At 37.1% G+C, this 23,661-nt stretch overlaps 1 protein-coding gene across 1 annotated transcript in view; it reads right to left on the bottom strand.

Moving 5' to 3' along the window:
* Positions 1-18,769: 18,769 nt before the first annotated feature.
* LOC121507523 (membrane-spanning 4-domains subfamily A member 4A-like) overlaps positions 18,770-23,661 on the bottom strand; it is a 46,758-nt gene continuing 41,866 nt past the window's right edge. The window contains exons 5-7 of the mRNA XM_041783932.1: positions 19,640-19,756; positions 19,389-19,484; positions 18,770-19,282 (exon numbers count right to left, since the gene is read on the bottom strand). Of these exons, the coding sequence (XP_041639866.1) occupies positions 19,202-19,282; positions 19,389-19,484; positions 19,640-19,756 (294 nt within the window). The 3' untranslated portion in view covers positions 18,770-19,201. The remainder of the gene's footprint in view (positions 19,283-19,388; positions 19,485-19,639; positions 19,757-23,661) is intronic.

Genomic DNA, 23,661 nt, shown 5'->3' with positions numbered 1-23,661 from the left:
GCGCCTGGCAATCATAGACTAGCAGAGAGTCGGCATTATTAGTGACATTTGATAGAAACAACAACAACACCAAAACAACTAACAGCAGTAGACGGCCAGCTACACACAAGGGCGCCATCTTTTTTCCTTTTTTATGCCTTTATCTTTATTACAGGTCAGAGACGACTTAATAAGCGTTAGACAGCACAGGAAAGGACAATAATATCTATGAAAGAGTTTAAAAACAAACAAACAAACCAAACGTTGCCCAAAAATGTATGTAAAAAACAAAAGTTTGTTCGGATTGATGACGTGAAATGAAGCATGCTGGGAATCCTACACTGATTCTTATGATCGTAACAATCACCTGACAGCAACACACACAGGAAGTAACAGGATTCTGGCAAACAGGAAGTTACTCACCAGACAGCGACTGAGAGATTTCCCAGCAGCCACTGTGAGCGAGCCGGAGGTGATGTACTGAGAACAAGACACAAAACAACATTGAATAAACGATGAACTTTAACACAGAATTAGTTTGATTGTTGAAAAGATGATTATTTAGACTGAATGATGCTCAGAAATACATGAATGGCAAATGTGTTAATATTTCAACAAACCTGATTTTAGTTTGATAAAAAGATCTTTATTCAGAAAACTGAAACTCTTCAGTAAAATTAAATCAATAACCGAATAAATGTACTGCTCACAAAATTAAAAAGATTTTAAAAAGAAAAAATATTACAGAATAAAAAAAATGAAAAACAATCAATATGTTTTTATATTTTCTTTTTGAGCATTCTAAATTCCTGACATTTTTTAAGGCTTTTTTTGGGTTTGTTTTTAACATTTAAGAAAATTAACTCATTGAGTGCCATTGTTATATAAATCTAGTCAGAACACGGAAGACAGTAGATAAAAAACAAACTGTGATCAGAGCAGGAAGAGGAGACGCAGGGATGGAGGTAATCTAAGATAAAAGTTCTACAATATTCAGTATTGACACTAAATGCCCCCCAAAAAACTGAGGGATCAAGTGGCCAGTTTCACCAGCGGACACTGGAAGAAACTTTAAACTTTTGCATGAGAAATCAGTAACTCATAGAAACCGACAGCGAGTCCAGGCATCAGCGTGTTCATTCATTTGCCTCGGCCGGCCAAGAGGCTAAAGAATGTCGCGAGGTCTCCCCCTGTGTGTCAGAGAGAAAAGGCATCTGTTTGCCAGCTGGATGCATACAGCAACGACACTTCAGAGACAGACTTTTCCGACCCGGACTCTGAGGAATGGCTGCCGAGTGAGCGGAGCGGGTCTTATTCTCCACCCCAGAGCGATGGAGGTAAGTTAACGCTGGGAACCCACTGATTATTCAGCCAGATTTATGGAATGAAACCATCACTTATGCTCCTGTGATTTCAGAAGCAGAAGAGCAAGCCCCATGCAGTTTCACAACATCGTCTGTTGGCAGAAAAAGAGGTAAGTACAAAAAAATTTCTATATTATAGATTATATATTATATATAACATATTTTATATTATATTACTTCTATAATTTACAGGCAGTGCCAGGGGACACAAGCAGGAGAGGACGTGGGCGTATCGGGGGTCCTGTGGCGGCTGTCCAGTTGTATTATGCTGTATTCTGTATTTATTTTTATTTATTTATTTATTTTACAATAAGATAACATTTGTTATACAATTTTCAGATGTCTTCTATGTCATTGAAGGCAAAATTATGACATTGAAATCACTGTTTTGTTTGACAGACTCACAAAAATGTGTTTTTCTCAGCTTTCTAGACACGTGGTCTTTATGGTGAAACTAGCCTCTATTCAACTTCACATAAATCAAGAATGGAACAAGCTGCAAAAAAAACCCCTCTTTTTTCATGATGAAATAGAGAGTTTCCTCTTTCATTTGAGCTATTTGATGTTTTCAGATTAAATCATATTAAAAAATATTCTGTGGGTCTTGAAAGATGACTCAAAATGGTTGAAAACACTGACACAAAAATGCATTCCATTTTATAAAAGGGCTGGCACTCAATGAGTTAAAGTTTTTATGAGCAACATCTAAAATAAACAGTTTACTTAACTAATTACAGTTTTAAAGAATGTGATTTCTAATTCAATAGGAATTTTACTTAAGGCCATATTAAATTGACATTATGATCTTATTATTGATATTTATAGTTAATGATGATTGCTGTTTGTTTTTTAAGATGAAAAAAATTAAATGGATTCAATGTTACAAGATGAAATATATAGGTTTTTCATCATTTATTGTTTTTAGTAATTATAATTTCATAGTTAATCAAGAAAAAAATATCACTACTCACAAAGCCGGCACCCCAAACAAAGAAAAAGCTGTACGCTCCGAAAGTGCCTCCAGAAATCACCACGGGGAAACCGGACATAAAGACTAACACACCGATCATGATCTGAACCGTCTGTAGAAATCACAGAAGGAGAGGAAGAAAAAAATATTATTTTCAATTTTTTAAATGGATACCCTATAAAATGGTTGATCACAGAAAGAACAGAACAAAACATGCAGTAAATGTTAGACGACATACTGTATACTTCATCATGTAAACTAAATACTGTCTACTCTATCATGTGAACTAAATACTGTCTACTCTATCATGTAAACTAAATACTGTCTACTCTATCATGTAAACTAAATACTGTCTACTCTATCATGTAAACTAAATACTGTCTACTCTATCATGTAAACTAAATACTGTCTACTCTATCATGTAAACTAAATACTGTCTACTCTATCATGTAAACTAAATACTGTCTACTCTATCATGTAAACTAAATACTGTCTACTCTATCATGTAAACTAAATACTGTATACTCTATCATGTAAACTAAATACTGTCTACTCTATCATGTAAACTAAATACTGTCTACTCTATCATGTAAACTAAATACTGTATACTCTATCATGTAAACTCAATCATGTAAACTAAATACTGTATACTCTATCATGTAAACTAAATACTGTATACTCTATCATGTAAACTTAACACTGTACACTATCATGTAAACTTAATACTGTATAGTCTATCATGTAAACTAAATACTGTATACTCTATCATGTAAACTAAATACTGTCTACTCTATCATGTAAACTAAATACTGTCTACTCTATCATGTAAACTAAATACTGTATACTCTATCATGTAAACTCAATCATGTAAACTAAATACTGTATACTCTATCATGTAAACTAAATACTGTATACTCTATCATGTAAACTTAACACTGTACACTATCATGTAAACTAAATACTGTCTACTCTATCATGTAAACTAAATACTGTCTACTCTATCATGTAAACTAAATACTGTCTACTCTATCATGTAAACTAAATACTGTCTACTCTATCATGTAAACTAAATACTGTATACTCTATCATGTAAACTAAATACTGTATACTCTATCATGTAAACTAAATACTGTCTACTCTATCATGTAAACTAAATACTGTATACTCTATCATGTAAACTCAATCATGTAAACTAAATACTGTATACTCTATCATGTAAACTAAATACTGTATACTCTATCATGTAAACTTAACACTGTACACTATCATGTAAACTTAATACTGTATACTCTATCATGTAAACTAAATACTGTCTACTCTATCATGTAAACTAAATACTGTCTACTCTATCATGTAAACTAAATACTGTCTACTCTATCATGTAAACTCAATCATGTAAACTAAATACTGTATACTCTATCATGTAAACTAAATACTGTATACTCTATCATGTAAACTAAATACTGTCTACTCTATCATGTAAACTAAATACTGTCTACTCTATCATGTAAACTTAACACTGTACACTATCATGTAAACTTAATACTGTATAGTCTATCATGTAAACTAAATACTGTATACTCTATCATGTAAACTAAATACTGTCTACTCTATCATGTAAACTAAATACTGTCTACTCTATCATGTAAACTCAATCATGTAAACTAAATACTGTATACTCTATCATGTAAACTAAATACTGTATACTCTATCATGTAAACTCAATCATGTAAACTAAATACTGTATACTCTATCATGTAAACTAAATACTGTCTACTCTATCATGTAAACTCAATCATGTAAACTAAATACTGTATACTCTCATGTAAACTAAATACTGTATACTCTATCATGTAAACTCAATCATGTAAACTAAATACTGTATACTCTATCATGTAAACTAAATACTGTCTACTCTATCATGTAAACTAAATACTGTATACTCTATCATGTAAACTAAATACTGTCTACTCTATCATGTAAACTAAATACTGTCTACTCTATCATGTAAACTAAATACTGTCTACTCTATCATGTAAACTAAATACTGTATACTCTATCATGTAAACTAAATACTGTATACTCTATCATGTAAACTAAATACTGTATACTCTATCATGTAAACTAAATACTGTCTACTCTATCATGTAAACTTAACACTGTACACTATCATGTAAACTTAATACTGTATAGTCTATCATGTAAACTAAATACTGTCTACTCTATCATGTAAACTTAACACTGTACACTATTATGTAAACTTAATACTGTATAGTCTATCATGTAAACTTAATACTGTATACTCTATCATGTAAATTCTGTGTACTCTGTCATGTAAAGTAAATAGTCTACAGTCTAGCATGTGAAATCAACACTGTATTCTCTATCATGTTTACCAAATACTTAATACACTGTCATGTAAACTAAATAGGGGAGTTAAGGGTCCTTCTAAGGGTTAATGGAGAAGTAGAATTAGAAGAAGGTGTAATGACACATTAAATGTAACAAGAAGCTCAATGGTAAAAAAAGAAGAAGAAATATTTGAATAAGAATTGGTGACACTTTCTATGACGACCACATCCATAGTGCATTATGAGCGCATTCATAGTGAGTTATAATGTTCATCATAATCAATCATACCACATTATGATTGATTAGGATCATAAAAGTAAACACCTGAATGTCTGTTTTCAGAATAAAATCACATTTTTTACTTTGAAATCACTTTTTCACAATCAAACGAGATTTTCACATTTTCACAATAAAATAACTCACTCCAAGAGCCAGTCCATGGATGAACCTCTGTGTCCCCAGATCCTGGGGTTGGTGAGATGGGTACACCTGCACTGTTAGCCCGGATTTCATATGTAATTACAAAATCAATTACAATTTACTTATATTATTTAAGTTTGATTGTATTACTTTAAAATGTGAGTATATGATCCTTGCTTACTATCAAATATCAGTTTATGATACTTAAGTTTGACAGTAATGCATGTGTCAACAATTTTACATTATACTAGCTTTAATTCATCAAGTTTTAACCCTGATTACTTGAATTCATTGAGTTAACCTTTCACAATGCATTGTGGGAAAGAGAAACACCAATTTTTAACCGCCAACCATCTCATCGCCGATAGTCAGTTGTTGCAGTTGTCCCGTGGATAAACCGAAATTTTAAGAAATTTTCAAGAGGTGGGGACGTGTGGTTTATCAGTTGGTCTGATAATTTGGACTTGCGGAATCGGACACCGCATCTTATTGAACGCCGGACCCTTTGCCGTGCGTACCGTGCTGTACACCAGAGAAAGAGGAGGCTGAGGCCGGGAGCACCGCCGTCGTTACCGCGGTCTACTGGAATATTGTTGACGCCGAGTCGGACACCACCTCTCATCGCCCGCTGGAGTTGGACCCCGCTGTGTACCGCGCTTCCACCGAAGAAAGAGGAGGTTAACGCTGGGACGTCCTTGCTACAATCTACTACATCTGGTGAGTGCCATTAAGCTAACATTAGCGACAGTATTGGGTTTTCAGACGGCCATTGATTGTACTCACCTAACTTCATCCCTACTGTGCTACTTGGAGTTCAGCCGTGTGAGTTTCCTGACGGACGGTAATTGAATAGGTGAATACGAGGAGAAGTTGGTGAGAATTAGGAGCTTGTTTTCACCAGATAGACATCTCCACCGGCTTCATTTCTTTCTCCACTGTAAGGACCGTTAGCGGGCAGTGGAAGAAGTAGTCAAAGTAAGTTTTACCGGTCTTTTTTGGTCTGGTATAGGTGACATATAAACTTTTACCATAGTAAATGTTCAGCTTTGCTCTTTACCATTATGCAGCATCAATTAAACTATCAGAAGAAATTATTAGTTGAACTTAAAAGTTTACAGCCTCAACATTATTCTGTTGAATAGTCTCAAAACACAGAAAATACAGGTAACTACATTTGGATAAACTAGCATAACCTACGTTTTTGGTCTATTTTTTTTTATTGTGTTTAACTTCACAAGAAAAGATGATTTGGACATGTAAGTACTGCCCTTTTAACTGTGACAAAAGGGCACAGCTTTTTAAACATTATAGGCTAAAACATGGGAGTTATGCCAGAACAGAGCCATTTCCTTGCCTGCATCAGGAATGTCCATGTACATTTAAATCATTAAATGCGCTAAATGTACATTTATCCCGCTTTCACACCAAAAGTCCAGATCAGGAGCGAAGTATAGATGTAGGCCCGCCAGTGAAGTTTTGCTGTCTGTCATGTGGGTTTGCTGAAACTTGTTCAGAGACTGAGTACTTTACTCACCTGCATACAGCACACTTAAAAGTAAACCATAAAGTCAGATGCCCTTATAAAGACTGTAACTTTGAAAGCAGTGTCTACTCCACTTTCAAAGCACACAAGAGTAGAGTACATAAAGGACAAAACTGGAAGAGGTTCAAATCAGAAATCATTGGTCAGGATTACATAAACCCTGACAGTGAGGATCCTGCAGAAGACCACATGTCACATGCTGATGACGTGGAGGATTTCGAGGAGGTTAGTGCAGAAGCTAGTGAGCACGATCTACATGATTTAGAAAAACAGCTTGAGCACAACTTGGCATCTCTGTTTTTAAAAATGCAAGCTATTCTACATATACCAGAGAGTGCTGTGCAAGAAGTAATTCAACAGCTTTATGCTATCAATGAGTTGTCAGAGCCTCTTATGTATAACAGAGTGAGGGCTGTACTAAAGAAATATTACGCTGACATGGATGAAAGTGTTGTGAGAGAGGTTGCTACTACTGTGTCTGAAAGTAATATTATGACATTTTGTGCCAAAGATGGACCCTTAGGAACTACCAAAAGAAGAAAGGCATATGTACGCAGAGAGTTTCCACTGGTAAACCCCATAGAGTATGTTGTAGAAAAAGGCAAAAGACCACTTGCTTATGTCCCGATTCTTCCTATGCTCCAGAAAATACTCAACAAACCTGATGTGTTAAACAAGGCTATGTCAGAAAAAGTCCATGTCCAAGAAGAATACAGGTCATATGTAGATGGGCAGTACTTTAATGAAAACTCCCTTCTCACAAGTGATGAGTTCACAATTGGGCTAGGGCTGTACATTGACGACTTTGAAGTAGCCAATCCGCTAGGGACGTCAAAGCTGAAACATAAAATGTGTGCAGTATACTGGGTCATTGTCAACATACCTGCAAAATACAGGTCAACCCTCAGCTCAATCCATCTTGCTCTTCTGTGCAATACCTCTACAGTGAAAGAGTGTGGTTATGCAAAGGTCCTGCAACCTCTTCTCTATGACCTTAAGACATTGGAACAGGATGGTGTTTACCTGGAGAAACTAGGTTCAAATGTGAAAGGCACAGTCTTGTATGTTGCTGCTGATAATCTTGGTGCCCATTCCCTTGCAGGATTCCTGGAAGGCTTCACTGTTGATAAGTTCTGCAGGTTCTGTTTAGCCAGCAGCAGTGACACTCAGCAACACATGGTAAGTTCTGGAATCTTTCAGCTCAGAGACAAAGACTCCCATGACACACAGGTGCAGGAGGTGAGAGAGGACCCAAGTTTGAGTAGGACTTATGGTGTGAAAAGAGCATGTCCTTTGACTGAGAATCTTGTGCATTTTCATGCAGTGACTGGTTACACTCCTGACATCATGCATGATCTTTTGGAGGGCATTGTTCCAACTGAGTTGTCTCTATGTCTTGCAGACCTGATAGGCAAGGGGTATTTCACATTATATATGCTAAATCATGCCATCAGGTACTTTGACTACACATTTACCGACAGAACAGACCGACCTCAGGTGATAGGAAAGGGATTTTCCACCAAAAAGACCATTGGTGGAAATGCCCATGAGAATTGGTGTCTCTTGAGGCTCATTCCTTTTCTAATTGGTCACTGTATCCCTGAGGGTGACAACACTTGGGAGGTTCTCATGCTTCTCAAAGACATTGTTGAGTTAGCTGTGGCACAGAGGCACACTCAAGAGACATTGCATTTCCTGGAGTGCAAGATAGCTGAGCACCGACAGCTGCTGCAGTCCACATTTCCGGATTTTCGTTTGAGACCAAAGCATCACTATCTGGAGCATTATCCTGAGCTTGTAAGGAAGTTTGGTCCCCTGACCGAGGTTTGGACAATGCGCTTTGAGGGGAAGCATAAGTTCTTTAAAAAGGCAATCCGCAATGCTCAAAATTTTAAAAATGTTGCCATGACACTTGCTACCAAACACCAAAGGGCTGTGAGTTACCATCTTGACTGCAGCTCATATTTCAGACCATCAGTTGAGATGACAAAGGTTACTCCAGTTTTGCTTGCCTCTTTCCCTTTGAATGTTCAGAGAGAAATTGCTCAGACGATCACAAATCCAGGGCCAGTTCTTGATGCATCATCTGTCAGCATAGATGGAATCAAGTACCAACCAGGCATGATTCTCTCTACTGGCTCATGCTCAGGTCTCCCAAACTTTGCTCAGATTGAAAAGATTGTTACAGCTAACACAAACATTTTTTTTGTCTGCCCCAAAATGATAGCATGGTATACTGAGCATTTGAGATCTTACCAGCTGCTCTATCACAGTGTCTCCTCAATGTCTCTGTTTAAGATGTCAGAGTTGAATGATGTCCTCCCATTATCTGCATATAGAGTACAAGGGGAACTCATGGTAACTCTTAAGCGATATATTATTTGCTAAATATCTATCATTTTTTTCCCAGATGGCTGCGCAAGAGAAGCTGACTATGAGGGTTATTATCACTGAAGCAGATATAAGAAAGATGACAATGACAACACAACCTAACAATGTTGAAGATTTGATTGACTGGCTCCAAAGCTCACTCCAAGTAAATTACAGCTTCACCTTGCAGTTCCAAGATCCCGATTTTAACAACGAACTGTGTAACCTGACAGATCTCTCTGAGCTCCCAGACAAGCCAACCATCAAAATTGTCCCTATAATTACCCTTGTACCAGTCGCTGCTCCAGCTGAAGCATGTAGTGACTCAAGCAGCCTCGCAGATACAGAAATCCTGTCCAACTCCTCTCTGGAAAGAAGTTTTCAGTGGCCAGAAGAATTTGAAATTCCCAAGTTTCCTGTGGATGTTGAGTACAGACTCCGACAAGGTAACCTGTTGTATCTCAGGGATGGAGCACATCTGCAAGTGACAAAAGAGCTGAAACACGATATCCTTGAGAAACTGGCTGAGACCATGTATACATATGATGCATACCCATCAAAGCAAGATTTTGAAGCTGTTGCAAAAGCCTTAGTGCAAACCCACCCATGTCTCAAGGAACCAGGCTCATCCTCTGGCTGGGAAGGATGGAAAAATAGTATGAAGTTCAAGATGGGTAACTACAGAAACAAAATGCGCCTTCTCGGTCGACGTGAGGTCACTGTCAATAGTGGTAAACGTGGAAGATGGTGGACCTCCCCACAAAGACATCAAAAAGCCAAGAAAAGGGGAGATCAATTTCCTCCCTAAGAATCCAGAAGGGAAGGATGACCGCAACCTGGAAGCATCTCGTCAGGTTCTGGTCAGTGAAATGATGAAGAAGACACCAAATGGATCCCTCATCAAGAAAGAGATGGAGGTGACGTTTGCTCTGCGGAGAAAAGAAGTTGTTGAAGATGTGTATGAGATCAGCCAGATGGTACAAAGATGGCCAGCTCTTTTCACAGAAAGACAGGTTTGTATGATTGTTCTGAATATTAACAAAGAGGACTATGTCCTTACGTGTTTGAAATGTAATGTTAATAAAAAATTTTTTTTTTTGCTTATGCCTGCTTAACTATGTGATTTTATCAATAGATAGTGCAGCAGGAAGAACACAGAGGCATCTTGTGAAATCAGATGGTAAAGCAGGCACAAGCTGTTGAAATAAAACTGTATTTGTTTTACCAAGGACAATTTATGTTTGACAATTTGACTTTGAACTTGTAGATGGTTTGCTCTTTTGTGTTTCAGGTTTACTGTGAGTTCAACAGAGTGGTGGGAAAAAATCTCAAAGACAACTTCTTTGATGCACTGGACCGTTTCTCCCCAAGCCTGATGGATCTCTTCAGGAAAAAGAAAGGTGTCACCGGCCAACTCCTGTCTGAGCTTTTACGTCAAACAAAGGTGGGTTTACTTTACATCTGTCGAATCACTCTCTTCCCTCTCTGTATGTTCCTCTTTTTACCCTTTGACTTTCTTATCCATGCTTTTTCTTTCATTTGGTGTTATCTCTTTCTTCTTGTCCTCTCCATTCTTTAATCTCATCATTTCTTGTCTTATTTTCTCCTTTCCCCGTTCTCCCTGCTTTGCTGTATTTTTTTGTCTCTCCTTTCTATTCCTTACCATTCTGTTCTCTCCCTCTCCTTTTCTCTCCTGTCATGTCATCTCTTTTTGTCTACTCCTGTGCTTTACAGTAAATTTGCATTAAAATCTATGTGTAGAGTTTGTGGATTGTATTTGATAAATAAATGTTTTGTGTTTGTAAAGCGTCTTTGAGTTTTCTGAAAATCGCTATATAAAATTGATTAATTGTTATTATTATGCATTCTCAGTAAAGTCCAATATATTTCAGACCACTGAGCCAACAGACATCAGATGCCTTTGTCTTCGGGGACTGCCAGTCATCTTGGGGGATGAGCCCTCTGCCTTCTTCAAAACCTGCACTGTAAGTAGTTTAATTTATTGTAACTGTTGTAGGTGCACAATAAAGATTTTTGGCTGCTAATTTTCAAAATAATTTAATCAGCACTGTGTTTCCCAGAATTAAACTTAAATTTCATGACCACCCATATTTAGTGCACAATTTGCAACAAGTACACCGCTCACAAGAATTAAGGGAACACTTGATCATCACATCATTACAGTATAACACAAAGTCAGTTTAACTTCTGGGATATCAATCATTTAAGTTGGAAAAGTAAACCATTATTAATAAATTTAACCCACTTTGGTGCAAACGAAAGCAACAAAAGGTAAACAGGAGAGGCAACAGCAAGACAACCCTGAAAAATGAAATGGTTTAACAGCTGTGGCCACAGACCATTTCCCTATCCTTGTCCTGTCTGACTGATTCTGGGCTAGTTTCACATTTTCCAGTGCCCTCGTCAGTAATGATAGCATGAGGTGGTATTGCAGCCCACTAAAGTTGCTTAGGTAGTGCAGCTTCTCCAGGATGGCGCAAACGAGCAAATAGCAGCCCTGCTGCTGGGTAATTGCCCCTCTATGGGCCTCCCCCAGCTCCCCTGTGTGCTGGCCTGCGTTCTGTGGAGTTAAATCCAGGCCAAAAGTGTTGTGATTTGAAAATAAAAAGATTGGAAAAATAAAATTTGAAACAGAAATTTCAATGTTTGTTCTTGAATTTTTTAAATAAACTAAAACATTAAATTGGATTAAAAATAGGTGTAAGGTAATTTTTTTCAGTTTAAATATACCTTTGATAGAGCTCTGTAATTATTTTAATAAAATATTTTATTTTAATTTTTTACTCTGAAATATATTTTAACATGTGATGTGTCATTTTTTCAGTTGCAGGATTAATATTTTTAGATTCAAACCTTTTCTTTTTTGGTTTCAGATTTATTTTTTCGCTATCAGGTCTTATTTTGTACTTTCAGATCGTATTGTTTCAGTTTCAAACTTTTGGCCATGTTCTGGCTTCTGGAGCGTAGCATCCACTGAGAAGGGTGTGGTATTGTGAGTGACAGCCGAGCAAAGCATCCTCAGATGATGTTGCCTTCAGGAAACGTGGCTACTTTGATAGATGTGACTCAACACAAGCAATTCTAGACAATTTTTGGTAATTACTGATATATAAAAACAGGAAAATATGCCAGAATATGGCTGCAGGTGCAGGCACGCAAGTAAGAAATGCCCTTTGAATTTATCTTTAGATATCCTAAATATCTTATGTGTGTAACCCTGAAATGTAGGGTCATCCAAAAAGACTTTTTGACATGTCTATGTCCAGAATCACTTTACTTTCTTGCACAGGTTTAAAAGTACCTAGATTCAGAGTGAGCACATTTAAACTTATTACCACACAAATGTAGACAATGACAACTGAAGACCGAAGCTTGAGCTGAACATTTTAAGGACTGCAACATGAGCAGCAGCTAGCATTGCGCAGTTCATGCTAACCTTACACCTACTTACTGCATAGACGCATAAACATGTCTTTCTGGATAACCCCACGTTTCAAAAGTGACGCAGTATTATGAAATTTAGGTTAATTTTCACTGCACCTTATCTATAAAGAGTATTTCTTACCTGTGTACCTGCACCTGCAGGTTGCCCTGGTGAAGAGGACACCATTGTAATTCATGCCACAATGATGTGATGCTGCGCTGCGGTTATGGTCTTGTGTGGAATTGGGAAACATCATTTCTTTAGGCATGGGTGTTTAACTCAACAATCTGGCATATTCTCCAGTTTTTATGCATCAATAATTACCAAGAGTTGTCTAGAATTGCTTATAAAAGGTATCTTTGTCCTTGGCATCACTTTATTTAGAGGTATAAAGAGAATACAGTGTAGAGAAAGTGTTGAGTTAAATCTATCAACGTACCCATGTTTCCCGAAGCTACATCATTTGAGGACAGGGTTCCCACATGTCCTGGAAAACCTGGAAAATGATTGACCAATTTTCCAGTCATGGAAAGCATATGGAAAATGAGGAAAAAGTAAAATGTCCAGGAAAAGCTTGAGTTGTCCTGAAAAATTATTTACCTTCCTTCTACCTTGTTAGTGAGGAAGAGGATTAGGGCCACTGTAAAAATAAAAAGTGAGTTCTGAGAAAAAGTCAGAATTCTGACTTTAAACTCAGAATTCTAACTTTAATGTCAGAATCTCAGAATTCTACAAAAAGAAGTCAGAATTCTGAGAAAAAGTCAGAATTCTGAGATTCTGACTTTAGACTCAGCTTTCTGACTTTTTCTCAGAATTCTGACTTTAATGTAAGAGTCTCAGAATTCTAAGAAAAAAGTCAAAATCTCAGAGTTCTGACATTTTTCTCAGAATTCTGGTAAAAAAAAAAAAAAAGTCAGAATTCTGAGGAAAAAAGTCAGAATTTGAGATTTTGTCAGAACTCACTTTTTATTTTTACAGTGGCCCTAATCCTCTTCCGTATGTTAGTGACCAAAAATCAAACATAGGAAAAGAAGTAAAAATGTACTTGGTAACTAATGCACACTTAGCTATAAAATATGAGTAGATTAAATAATGCGAGTTAAGGAATAAAATACAACAACTCAGAACAATGTTGATGAAAGAAATAATAAAAATGGCAAAATAAAATTTAGGCTGCTTAAACAGTAAATCAGCAAAATCTATTTATAAGAAAGCACAGTAAATAAAGATTAAAAATAAGTATAAACCATAAATTTATAATTGTAAAATGCTATATAAAAGTCAGACTAAAAAGAAAGCTAGCAGGCAATGTTCATGCCCGAGAGTTAGAAAAAATACATTTGAAGTTCAATATGATACGGTGGAGCTAGCTAGAGATATTGGTCATCAACCTTTAATCTTGTTTTCTAGAAGGCTAGATTAACCTGAGAATAGCCCACACCAATATTGTAACAGGTGAAAACGTCCTGGAAAAGTCCTGGAAAATCATTCCTCGAAAAGAGTGGGGACCCTGGAGGATGCTTTGCTATGCTTTCACTCACCATACCACGCCCATCTCAGTCAACGTCTTGACCCCCACACCAGAACACGGCCAAAAGTTTGAAACTGAAAAAAATATGATCTGTAAGTGAAATATAAGATCTGAAGGTGAAAAAAGAAATCTGAAACAAAAAAGATAAGATTTAAATTTTAAAAAATAATCCTGCAACTGAAAAAATGACACATCACATTTTAAAATATATTTCAGAGTAAAAATTGAAAATAAAATATTTATTAAAATAATTACAGAGCTGAATCAAAAGTATACTCAAACTGAATAAAAGATCTCTTACACTTTTTTAATTCAATTTAATGTTTTAGAACAAGAACAAACATTAAAATTTCTGTTTCAAATTTTATTTTTTCAATCTTTTTTTAAATTATTAAATTACAACACTTTTAGCCTGGATTTAGCTCCATAGCCTCCTGGTATCTCCTCCACACTCTTTGGAGACACAGCAAACCCTCTGGCCACCGCAAGTATGGATGTGCCATCCTCCAATAGTGTTGTGCTTAAAATAGTTTTTAAATTTTTGTGAACAGTGTAATTATAATGTGTAGATCCAGTTATGGCAGCTGTTGAAAAGCCAAATTAAGGCCAATATTGTTCTTTTCTAAATTACTTTTGCTGTGGTTTCTAATATAGGATGCTTTTCATTATAAAAAGTGAAAGGTGCTTTTTGATGGGCAACATAGAATTATCTACTAATGTCTTTATTTCTCTGTTAGGATGTGACCAACAAGGATGGGTACAGCCAAACTCAACTGGGAATCCTCTGTGTCGAAGAAAATCCTCAGCTCAACCCTTCCAGTGTGGCAATTATCTTGGAGGGTAATGTGGTGATGGATGAACCAGCCGACCTGCCTCAGGCTTTCTGTGTCCTGTTCGGACTCATTTATGCCCTACACCTGCAGTACCCAAAGTGCATGAAACACACATTCAGCTTTGTTCAGCAGGTAATGTTAAACCTGGGTAGAGGAGAGCTGGCACCCAAAATACAGACTTTGAAAAATCAGCTTGCAGTGTGAAACAGGGTTCTGAAAAGTTAGCTACTGCTCCATATAGTAAGTATTTGGACTTTAATGTTGCATGTTTACACTGTTTTTACCCTTTAAGTTAGCTGGCAGTAGCGTCAGAAGGAGCACCGTCTTTGTTCAATATATTCATGTTAATAATGTTCCTATGCTGAAGCACCAATAAGTGCGTATGTTGTCAGCCTACTACTGATTAATGTGACTTTTATCATCTGAGAGCATATTGCATTTTTGTCTTTCCAACAAAACAACTCCATTTATGTGGGAAATAAAAAAAAAAAAACCCAGAAAACACAAAATTTACTCAGAAGATACATTTACAAAGGACAAAAACAGAGATCTATGAGGGGAAAAAATAACTTGAGCGAAAATTTAATTTACAAGAAAAAATGTCAATATTCTGAGACAAAAGTCACACATTGTTGAGAAAACAAATCTAAATTTCATGATAAACATTTTATCAGATAACAGCGTTAAGCAGACATGAGTTCATCCTTGTTAAACTGTATGTTTTGAGTGAGTGTTTTAGTTAGATTTTGACTGTTTACATTCTTCAGGGTAAGTGCACTTGTTCAAACAACAGTAGCTCTGTTCTACTAAACTTTTATGTTTCATCTGAAAATTTCCTCAGGAAAATTTGTGGCAAATTTTTAGCCTCCATTCTATATAGAGTTTTATATGGCATTGACTTGCATTCAGTTTCAATAAAAGGAATGATACATGTTGGGCTTTGTTTTTTTTTCCCCCAATTTTGTAGTTGACATATTTATAAATAAAAATACGAAATTTATCCACCTAAAATGCTAAGTACAATTTATTGGGCACAGGAATTGATAATACTGAAGATTTTAAGTTAAATCAGCTTGACATTAAGTTTATTGTACTTAAAATAACAATTCCAGAACTTCACATATTTAAGTTTAATTCACTTAAGTTTTCACTGTACATTACTTAACTCTTTTAAGGCAACCACTTTCCTCTATTTTTTTGAGTAGATTCAACTTATTTGGGCTTACAGTGTGGGTGACCACCACCATGCCACCCGATGTGGTTGTAGCTGTTGAGGACATCGTCCAGGTGAGATCGTTGGTGCAGGTGAGATTGTTAGTGACTGAGGCTTCAGGTGAGTTGTGGGTATGTAAAACTCTCTTAAGTTATTTCATTGATCAGTATCTTCTCTGAGGTCACTGGTGTGGTTTGATGGCTTTATTGCTGAGATACTAGAGCACAGGTATATAATAAACACCTGTCTGTAGATAATGAGGAAGAACAGTAGGTAAGAAGGTGGAGTTTGACCAGAGAGCATAAAAATGTGTCAGTTTTATTAATTAAACTGCATACTATGTCATGTAAACTCAATACTGTGTACTCTATCATGTAAACTAAATACTGTAAACTGTATACTGTATACTAAATACTGTAAATGCTTCCTATACAGCCTCCCAGCCCTGCTGATCACCAACAGCTCTCGGATGGGAGAAACATCTCAGGTGCACCAAGTTTCCCTAAATGAGCAAGAGGAATTTTCACTGAGTTTTTTTGGGGAAAATAATCAAGTACAAAACTAATTATTCATAACAATACTCCTGGTCAAATTTTTCTCCAATACAAGTGAACGTAGCTCAGTCTGTTCATTAGTTGAGTTAAAGTACCGGAGTACTTGCACATCTAAAATGTATTTTCACACTGCTTAAGTGCAGTCAAAGATCACATGGCTGTACATTTTGATGTTAAGTTTTATTTCTCTTAGAAAACATTGACATTTTTCAAGCCTCCGCTGGTCTAGCAGTGACGTGGACTTCCTGCAGGTGGCAGCATAACCTAATGATCATAGTACAGAGTAACCCTCAGTAAAAACCCTCTAAAACAGGGGCGTCGAACTCAGTCACAGCAGGGGCCGGATTTTGGATTTAGGTCTAACCTGAGAGTCTAACAGGGTCAACGTTTAACCATAACTGTCAATCTCAATTTTTTTATTAGTAATAAAATGTGAAAAAAAAAGAACAGCACCGTTGATAAATCATTTGGAAATTCAAAAAAGTCAAAATGATAAGTTCAAAGGCTTAAATCTGAGATAAATAAATAAATATATATATATATTAAAATTAGAAAAATGTTTTTAAAGAGATATGCGGAAGAAGTTGAAATCATATGTTTGAAAGGTCAAAATATGAGATCAAATTTGAAATCATGAGGTTAAAAGTCAAAATATGACTTGAAATGTTAAATTGTAAGTCTGATAGGTCAAAATATGGGAATAAAAAGACAAAATTAGGAGTTAAGAATGTCCAACTATGAGCTAGAATTCAAAATGATGACTTATAAAGTTAAAAATATGACATAAATTTAAAATTGGTAGTCTAAAAGGTCAAAATATGATATTAAAAGTAAATATTATTATTTAAAAATGTCAAAATATAAGAAAAATGTTGAAATCATGACTTTAAAAGTCAAAATTTGAGATTTAAAAGCCAAAGTAAGGGGATGAAAAAATATGACTTAAAATTTTAAAGTAGGAGTCTAAAAGATAACTAGAAAAGCACTCGGAGAGTGCAGACCTCTGCCATTAGCCCTATCTCCCAAAAGTAAAGAATCCTTTAAAAAATCCTGGATCCAGACGGTGATCCAGATCAGTCCCAAAATCTAATGAGTACGTCCTTATGCCATTTCTGACATTCCCTGAAAATTTCATCAAAATCCGTCCAGAAGTTTTTGAGTTATGTTGCTAACAAACAAACTAACAAACCCTCCCGATCACATGACCTCCTTGGTGGAGGTAAAAATGTGACATATTGTGTCCAAATTATGAGTTGAAAAGGTCAAAGCATGAAATGAAGCATCAAAATCATAAGTTTGAGTCGTAATCTTGAGATGCAAAATTAAAAAAAAAAAAAAGAAATAAAACCAATTGATTTCTAATAATTAACCCCTAAAGCCGCTTTTATCATATTTGATACATAATTTTATGATGACTCTATCTAAAAAAATATGAACATAAATTACTAACAAAAATCTTTTGAATACAATCTGAAAAATGATAAAAATGCTCTCAAGTGGATTATCAGTTACCAAAAACAACTAATGTACCAAATGAGATAGAAAAAATATATATTTTAAATTTTATGGAAATTTTCATTTTTTGGATTTCAGTAAAAAGTGACATAAAGATTTCCATTCCAAAAAAATTGAACTTTCTGGGTCTCAGTTGTGTTTTCAGGCTTATGTCTTCATTCTCTGTGATTATTTTGTGTAGTGGACCCAGAACACAGACCAGACTGGAAAAGTTTTAACAGATTTTTAGGTGAAATGTGCAATTGAGGAGATCTGACGGGGGAGGTGACAGGCAGTGAGTCTTCTGAGAGTGTGCTGGGTTTAAGTGCTGATGTGAGACATGGAGTTAGGCACTGAAAAAAAAAAGAAGAGACACAGAGGATCAAAAACGGGTTCAAAAGGCACAGGTAAATTTCCAATTTTACAAAAAGGTTCACTAGAGAGTCTTGAAGGAGAGCCGTTGTACCGCTGACAGGAGCAAACAATACTCTGGCACTGAGGCATCGGTCTGCAAAGTTCCGATTATTGTGGAAAAATGGGAAAAAGCACAAACTCACAGGACATGTAAAGAACCTACAGGTTCATTAGACATAAACTGTAGTTTGGAATGTTTTTGCTAAATTTTCACATTTTTCTGACTTAAGTTTCACTGATATTTTTATCTCAGTGTTCTGTGAAGAAAATGACGATTTTGGCAAAGAACAGTTTTATTTTTCATACAGAAACACTTTTTTCACAACAAGCTCAGTGATGAAATCATGTTTATCACATCAGATTAGTGTTTGTAGTCTCTGTACAGCCTCTATTAAAGAAAATACATCTCATTATTATCTATTCTTTAGGGTTCATCTTCATCAGTGATGGAGTGTAAAACATTTTATTTATGTTGTGATTTTAAATCTGACCCATTTCAATTTGTCTCATTGGTTTTGAAAAAAAAAAAAGTTTGAATTTCATGTTTAGTGTTCATGTTGAGATAATATTGAATTACTATCCCGTATTCACATGTTGTTATTTTGTTATGTTGGTCTCATGATGTTGTTGTTCTCATGTTAATCTCATGTTGTTTACATGTTCATCTTTTGTCATCATCATGCTTTTTTCATGTGATTCTTTTTAAAGTGGTGTTTTATTTAGCATGTGCAAGCTTGAGATTCAGTGAGTCCGAGGATGATCTGGTCCTGGTTCTCTGTGGGTTTAGGGAAGCTGGGAATCTGTAAAACAGCAAATACAAAGAGAAGAGTACATTAATAATGACTAACCCACAGAGACTGATCATGTGACCATTTTTGGACCAGTCCAATAATAATGGGGGAATACCTCTTGGCCCGGTACAGCCATGGTAGCAGGTGCAGTATGTAAAGGTGGTGGACCCTGGGCAGCCACGGCAGGACTGACGTAGACAGATGCCTGTTGCTACACAACGACACACAACATCAACAAACATCAGACAACAAACAAGCACACACAGAATCAGTTTGTTTCCTGTTTGCTCACAGTCTTCATTTTCAGTGTTTTCATGACTAAATAGCCACAGTTACACGTAGATCTACATTTCAGTATGAACTCACCTGGTTGTCACAGCAGTTACAGGTAGCTCTACAGGCAAAGATAGAGGCAGTGAGGGAAACTGCAAACTCCAAGACATGGAACACCACCAGGACCCCTGAGAAACCCTGACTCAGTACCTGGAACGGACAGATGGACATATGCATCAATCAGTCAGTCAGTCAGTTTTCATTTGTAAACCACCAGTTCATAACCAACCCATCAGACCCTTTCAAAGGGGGCAGGTCTAGACCATGCCCTCTAGTCAAGTAGTGGCTAGTGAAAATTAAGAAAGCTGCTCTGTTTAATATATTTTTCCCTCTAATAATTTGTTTAAATCAAATCCAGAATAAAACTAGGGCTGCAAGCAGTACTGAAGGGCCCTCGCACCCCGGTGCAGGTTGGGGTGTGGCCCAACTGCCACTGCGTGGCAATGGTGGGGTATAGGCGAACCCGTGCAGTGTGCTGCAGTGCAGCAGAGGGACCAGGGCAATCCTTAGTTGAGCGTCATTACGTTAGAAAAAATTCAGCATGGTGTACTCGTTTATGAGAAAGTACTGCCCCTCAACAGTAGGTGGCAGTATGTAAAATGTGGAGGTGGACATGTAGAGGTGATGAGGAAAGGAATATTTATCATGTAAAACCATAAAAAGATTGGAATTTGTATTTTGGAGGTGGTAATGGCATGTTAGAGTAGGGGTGCTACAGTAAATCCATGACATGACCAGTAGAATTTGTAGAGAGGCAGATCCTGATCATACATGTGAAATTTGAAGGCAATCGGGTGATTCTTATGAGAGTTACACCCACTTCCTGTCAGATGGCGAAGGATCAAAATGGCTGCCATGACCATTGGTGCATCCGGGAATGACACACATTGATGTTGTGACAGAAATTGAGAAGTTCAGGTCAAAATCAGAGCATGATTGGTTCAACACAGTAGGAGGAATACAAATATGACCCACTTCCTGTCTGAGGCGAAGGATCAAAATGGCTGCAATGGCCACTGGGGTATCTGTTAATGAGTCATGTCAATATTAGGACAGATACTGATGAGTTTATGTGAAAATCAGAGCATGATAGGTTCTAAACAGTAAGCAAAATACAGATATGACCCATTTCCTGTCTGAGGCGATGGATCAAAATGGCCACCATGGCCACTGGATCATCCAGGAATGAAACATGTCCATATTGGGGAAGATATACAGAATTCAGATCAAAATCAGAGCATATCAGGTCAAAAACAGTAAGAATAACACAGAAATGACCCACTTCAAGGATCAAAACAGCCGACATGGCCACGGGGGTGTCTGATAATGAAACATGTCATTGTAGGGACAGCTATTGAGGAGTTGAGGGGAAAATCAGAGCATTATCAGTTCAACACAATAAGACAAAGGCTTACTTCCTGTTGGCAGTAGGGAGCATCATGATGAGCTGTTTTCATGTGGGCATGTTCAGTGTGATCCTGATGTGTTGCATTAAAACTTTGAAGACCACAGAATGATCTTTACCAAAGTTACATCAGTTTTTGGTGTGTAATTGTCAAAAAAAAAAAAAAAAAAAAAACTTATTTTGAAATTGGGGCAGAGCTGGTGGACTTCCTGTTGGGATTTTTGCATGGTTCCAAGAAGCTTTTTGTAGCTCTGATGATTGTCCATATGCAGACTGAAAATCATAGGCCTCGGATGAACAGTGTATTTTTGGTGAATATTGTTGTGGCAACCCATAAAACACACATGAAAAATCAACGGTGTAAATGTTCACCTTGCAGAAGGGGGCGCTGTGTCAAAGTATTGATATTGATGTATGGACGTATGCAGGACCAATGTGTGATTATCTATGTGAAGTTTGGTGAGAACTGACATAAGCAGTAAAAAGTTACAAGGTATTACTATGTAGTTTTTAATGTAAAAAACACACCAAAAACAGTGTAAAATCAGGCCCCTGTTACGGCCCCACCCCATGGTAAAGAGTCAGTCACAGTTTGCACAACTTTAGACTTCCAGTTGGTGTAGTTTATGCAAAAAACTTCTGGAGTCCATCAGATGAAAGCCCTCAGATGAGTTTGCTCAAATGTGAAATGTCTGCTTTTCCGAAAATGCCAAAATTTGAAAAAACAAAACAAACAAAAAAAACAAATAAAAAAACGTTTTGTAGTGCAGTTCCTGTACATTTTAGATGATGGTCATAAGTAATTTTTTTGTTTGTCTTATCATGATACATATGTGTACCAATTTTGGTGTGTGTAGGTGTTACCCACGGCCCTATCTCACTTTTGGCTCCGCCAAGTGGCGACTGCCTGATGGATTTGCGGAAATCCGTCACCAGGTTGTGTTTTTGCGGGGGACAATTTTGGGTAAAGTTTGGTGAGTTTTTGAGCGTGTTAAGGCCTCCAAATTAGAGATTTCCCAGTCAGGAAAAGAATAATAATATCTGCTACAGTTTCAATAGGGTCCTCGCACCAAGGTCGGTGCATGGGCCCTAATGACATCAGTCAGCTATCACTAATGAGGTGTTTCCATTAAAAGGAGCAGCATGGCTCAACTTGATTTAACTTGGCAGGGTATCAAAGCGTGGCAGGGGATTTGCCAAGATCCCCTCCGTAGTGTCATGTCATTGATTTGGAATCATGATCTCGGGCCCTAAAATCCGTGGGAACCTAAAATCATGACAACAAATAGAAAGCTTGTGACTGCAGACCTAATGCTCCTGACAAATGACCAAGAGATGATGACCACAAAACCAAAGATCATGACCACAGACCTAATGCTCCTTACCATAGACCCAGAGATCATGACCATCAACCCAAAGCTGATAACCATACACTTGGACATTATGACCACTGACCCAAAGACAATAACAGTATACCTAAAGCTCCTGACCATAGAGCAAGAAATCATTACCATAGACCTTTTGCTCCTGACACAATCCAGGAGATCATGACCACAGATCTAATGCTCCTGACCACTGACTCAGAGATCATGATCAAAGACCCAGAGATAATGACAGTGGGCCTAATGCTCCTAACCAAAGACTTCTGCTTGATAGACCAAGAAATCATCTGCATATGCCCACTGTTCCTGATCACAGACCCACAGATGATGAACACAGACCTGATGCTTCTGACAATAGACCCAGGGATCATGACGAACAAGAGGTCATGACCATACACCAAAGTATCATGACTATAGAACAAAGCCCCTATCAACAGACCTATAGCTCCTGACCATAGAGTCAGAGATAGTGAAGACCGAGAATATGACCTTCATCTGACACCTCATTGTCTGATATAAGACAGATTCACCAAAATCAGTTTGACCTGCAGAATCTGTTTAGACAATCAAGGGAGGCTGACGACAAAGCTCTGCTGAACACCCAAATAAGACCTGAGATGATGATGAAGGTAAAGATGAAGATCAATGTTGGTATGGTTGCAGCAGCTGTTGGTCTTGTTGATAATTGTGAATCTTGTCCTCCTCTGGTCCTCTTCCCTGCTCTCTGTCTGACTCTTCTGTTGTTTCACTGACGTTGTTCCTCCTTCAGTTTTCTTTGTGTTGTTGTTTTATGTCAAACATCACTTTGATCAGAGGTGTGTGTGAAATTTAGAGGAACCATGCGGAGATGATAGCTGTTTATCATTTCTGTCTGTTTTTAAATATTTTAGCTCTGATTATCCTGCACATGTAAAAAAACATCATTTACAAGAAATTACCATGAATGGTCCACAGTTGTCATCCCAGCAGTGAACCTGTAATCACTCCTGCAACATCAAAACTGTACAGGATGATGGCGAATGATGCTACTGAGAAACCAGATTGACCCAAAGTGTTGACCTGGAAGAGAGGAGACAATGAGGAGGAAAGACAGAGCCAGACACAATAATAGTGACTGAATAACAATCAGACAGGACAGGATGGGACAATAATATTTAGTTAGTTGGTGAAGCCTGCAGCATCAAAAGTGTAAAAGAGTATGCCAGCAAATGCTGCTACCGAGGAAACCACATTGAAACCCAAAGCAGTGTTGACCTGGAAGAGAGGAG

The sequence above is a fragment of the Cheilinus undulatus genome, linkage group 3 (assembly GCF_018320785.1).
Source record: "Cheilinus undulatus linkage group 3, ASM1832078v1, whole genome shotgun sequence".
In the NCBI taxonomy this organism is placed as follows: Eukaryota; Metazoa; Chordata; class Actinopteri; order Labriformes; family Labridae; genus Cheilinus; species Cheilinus undulatus.
Note: the sequence above shows the minus strand (reverse complement) of the source record. Positions and strands in the feature narration are given on the sequence as shown.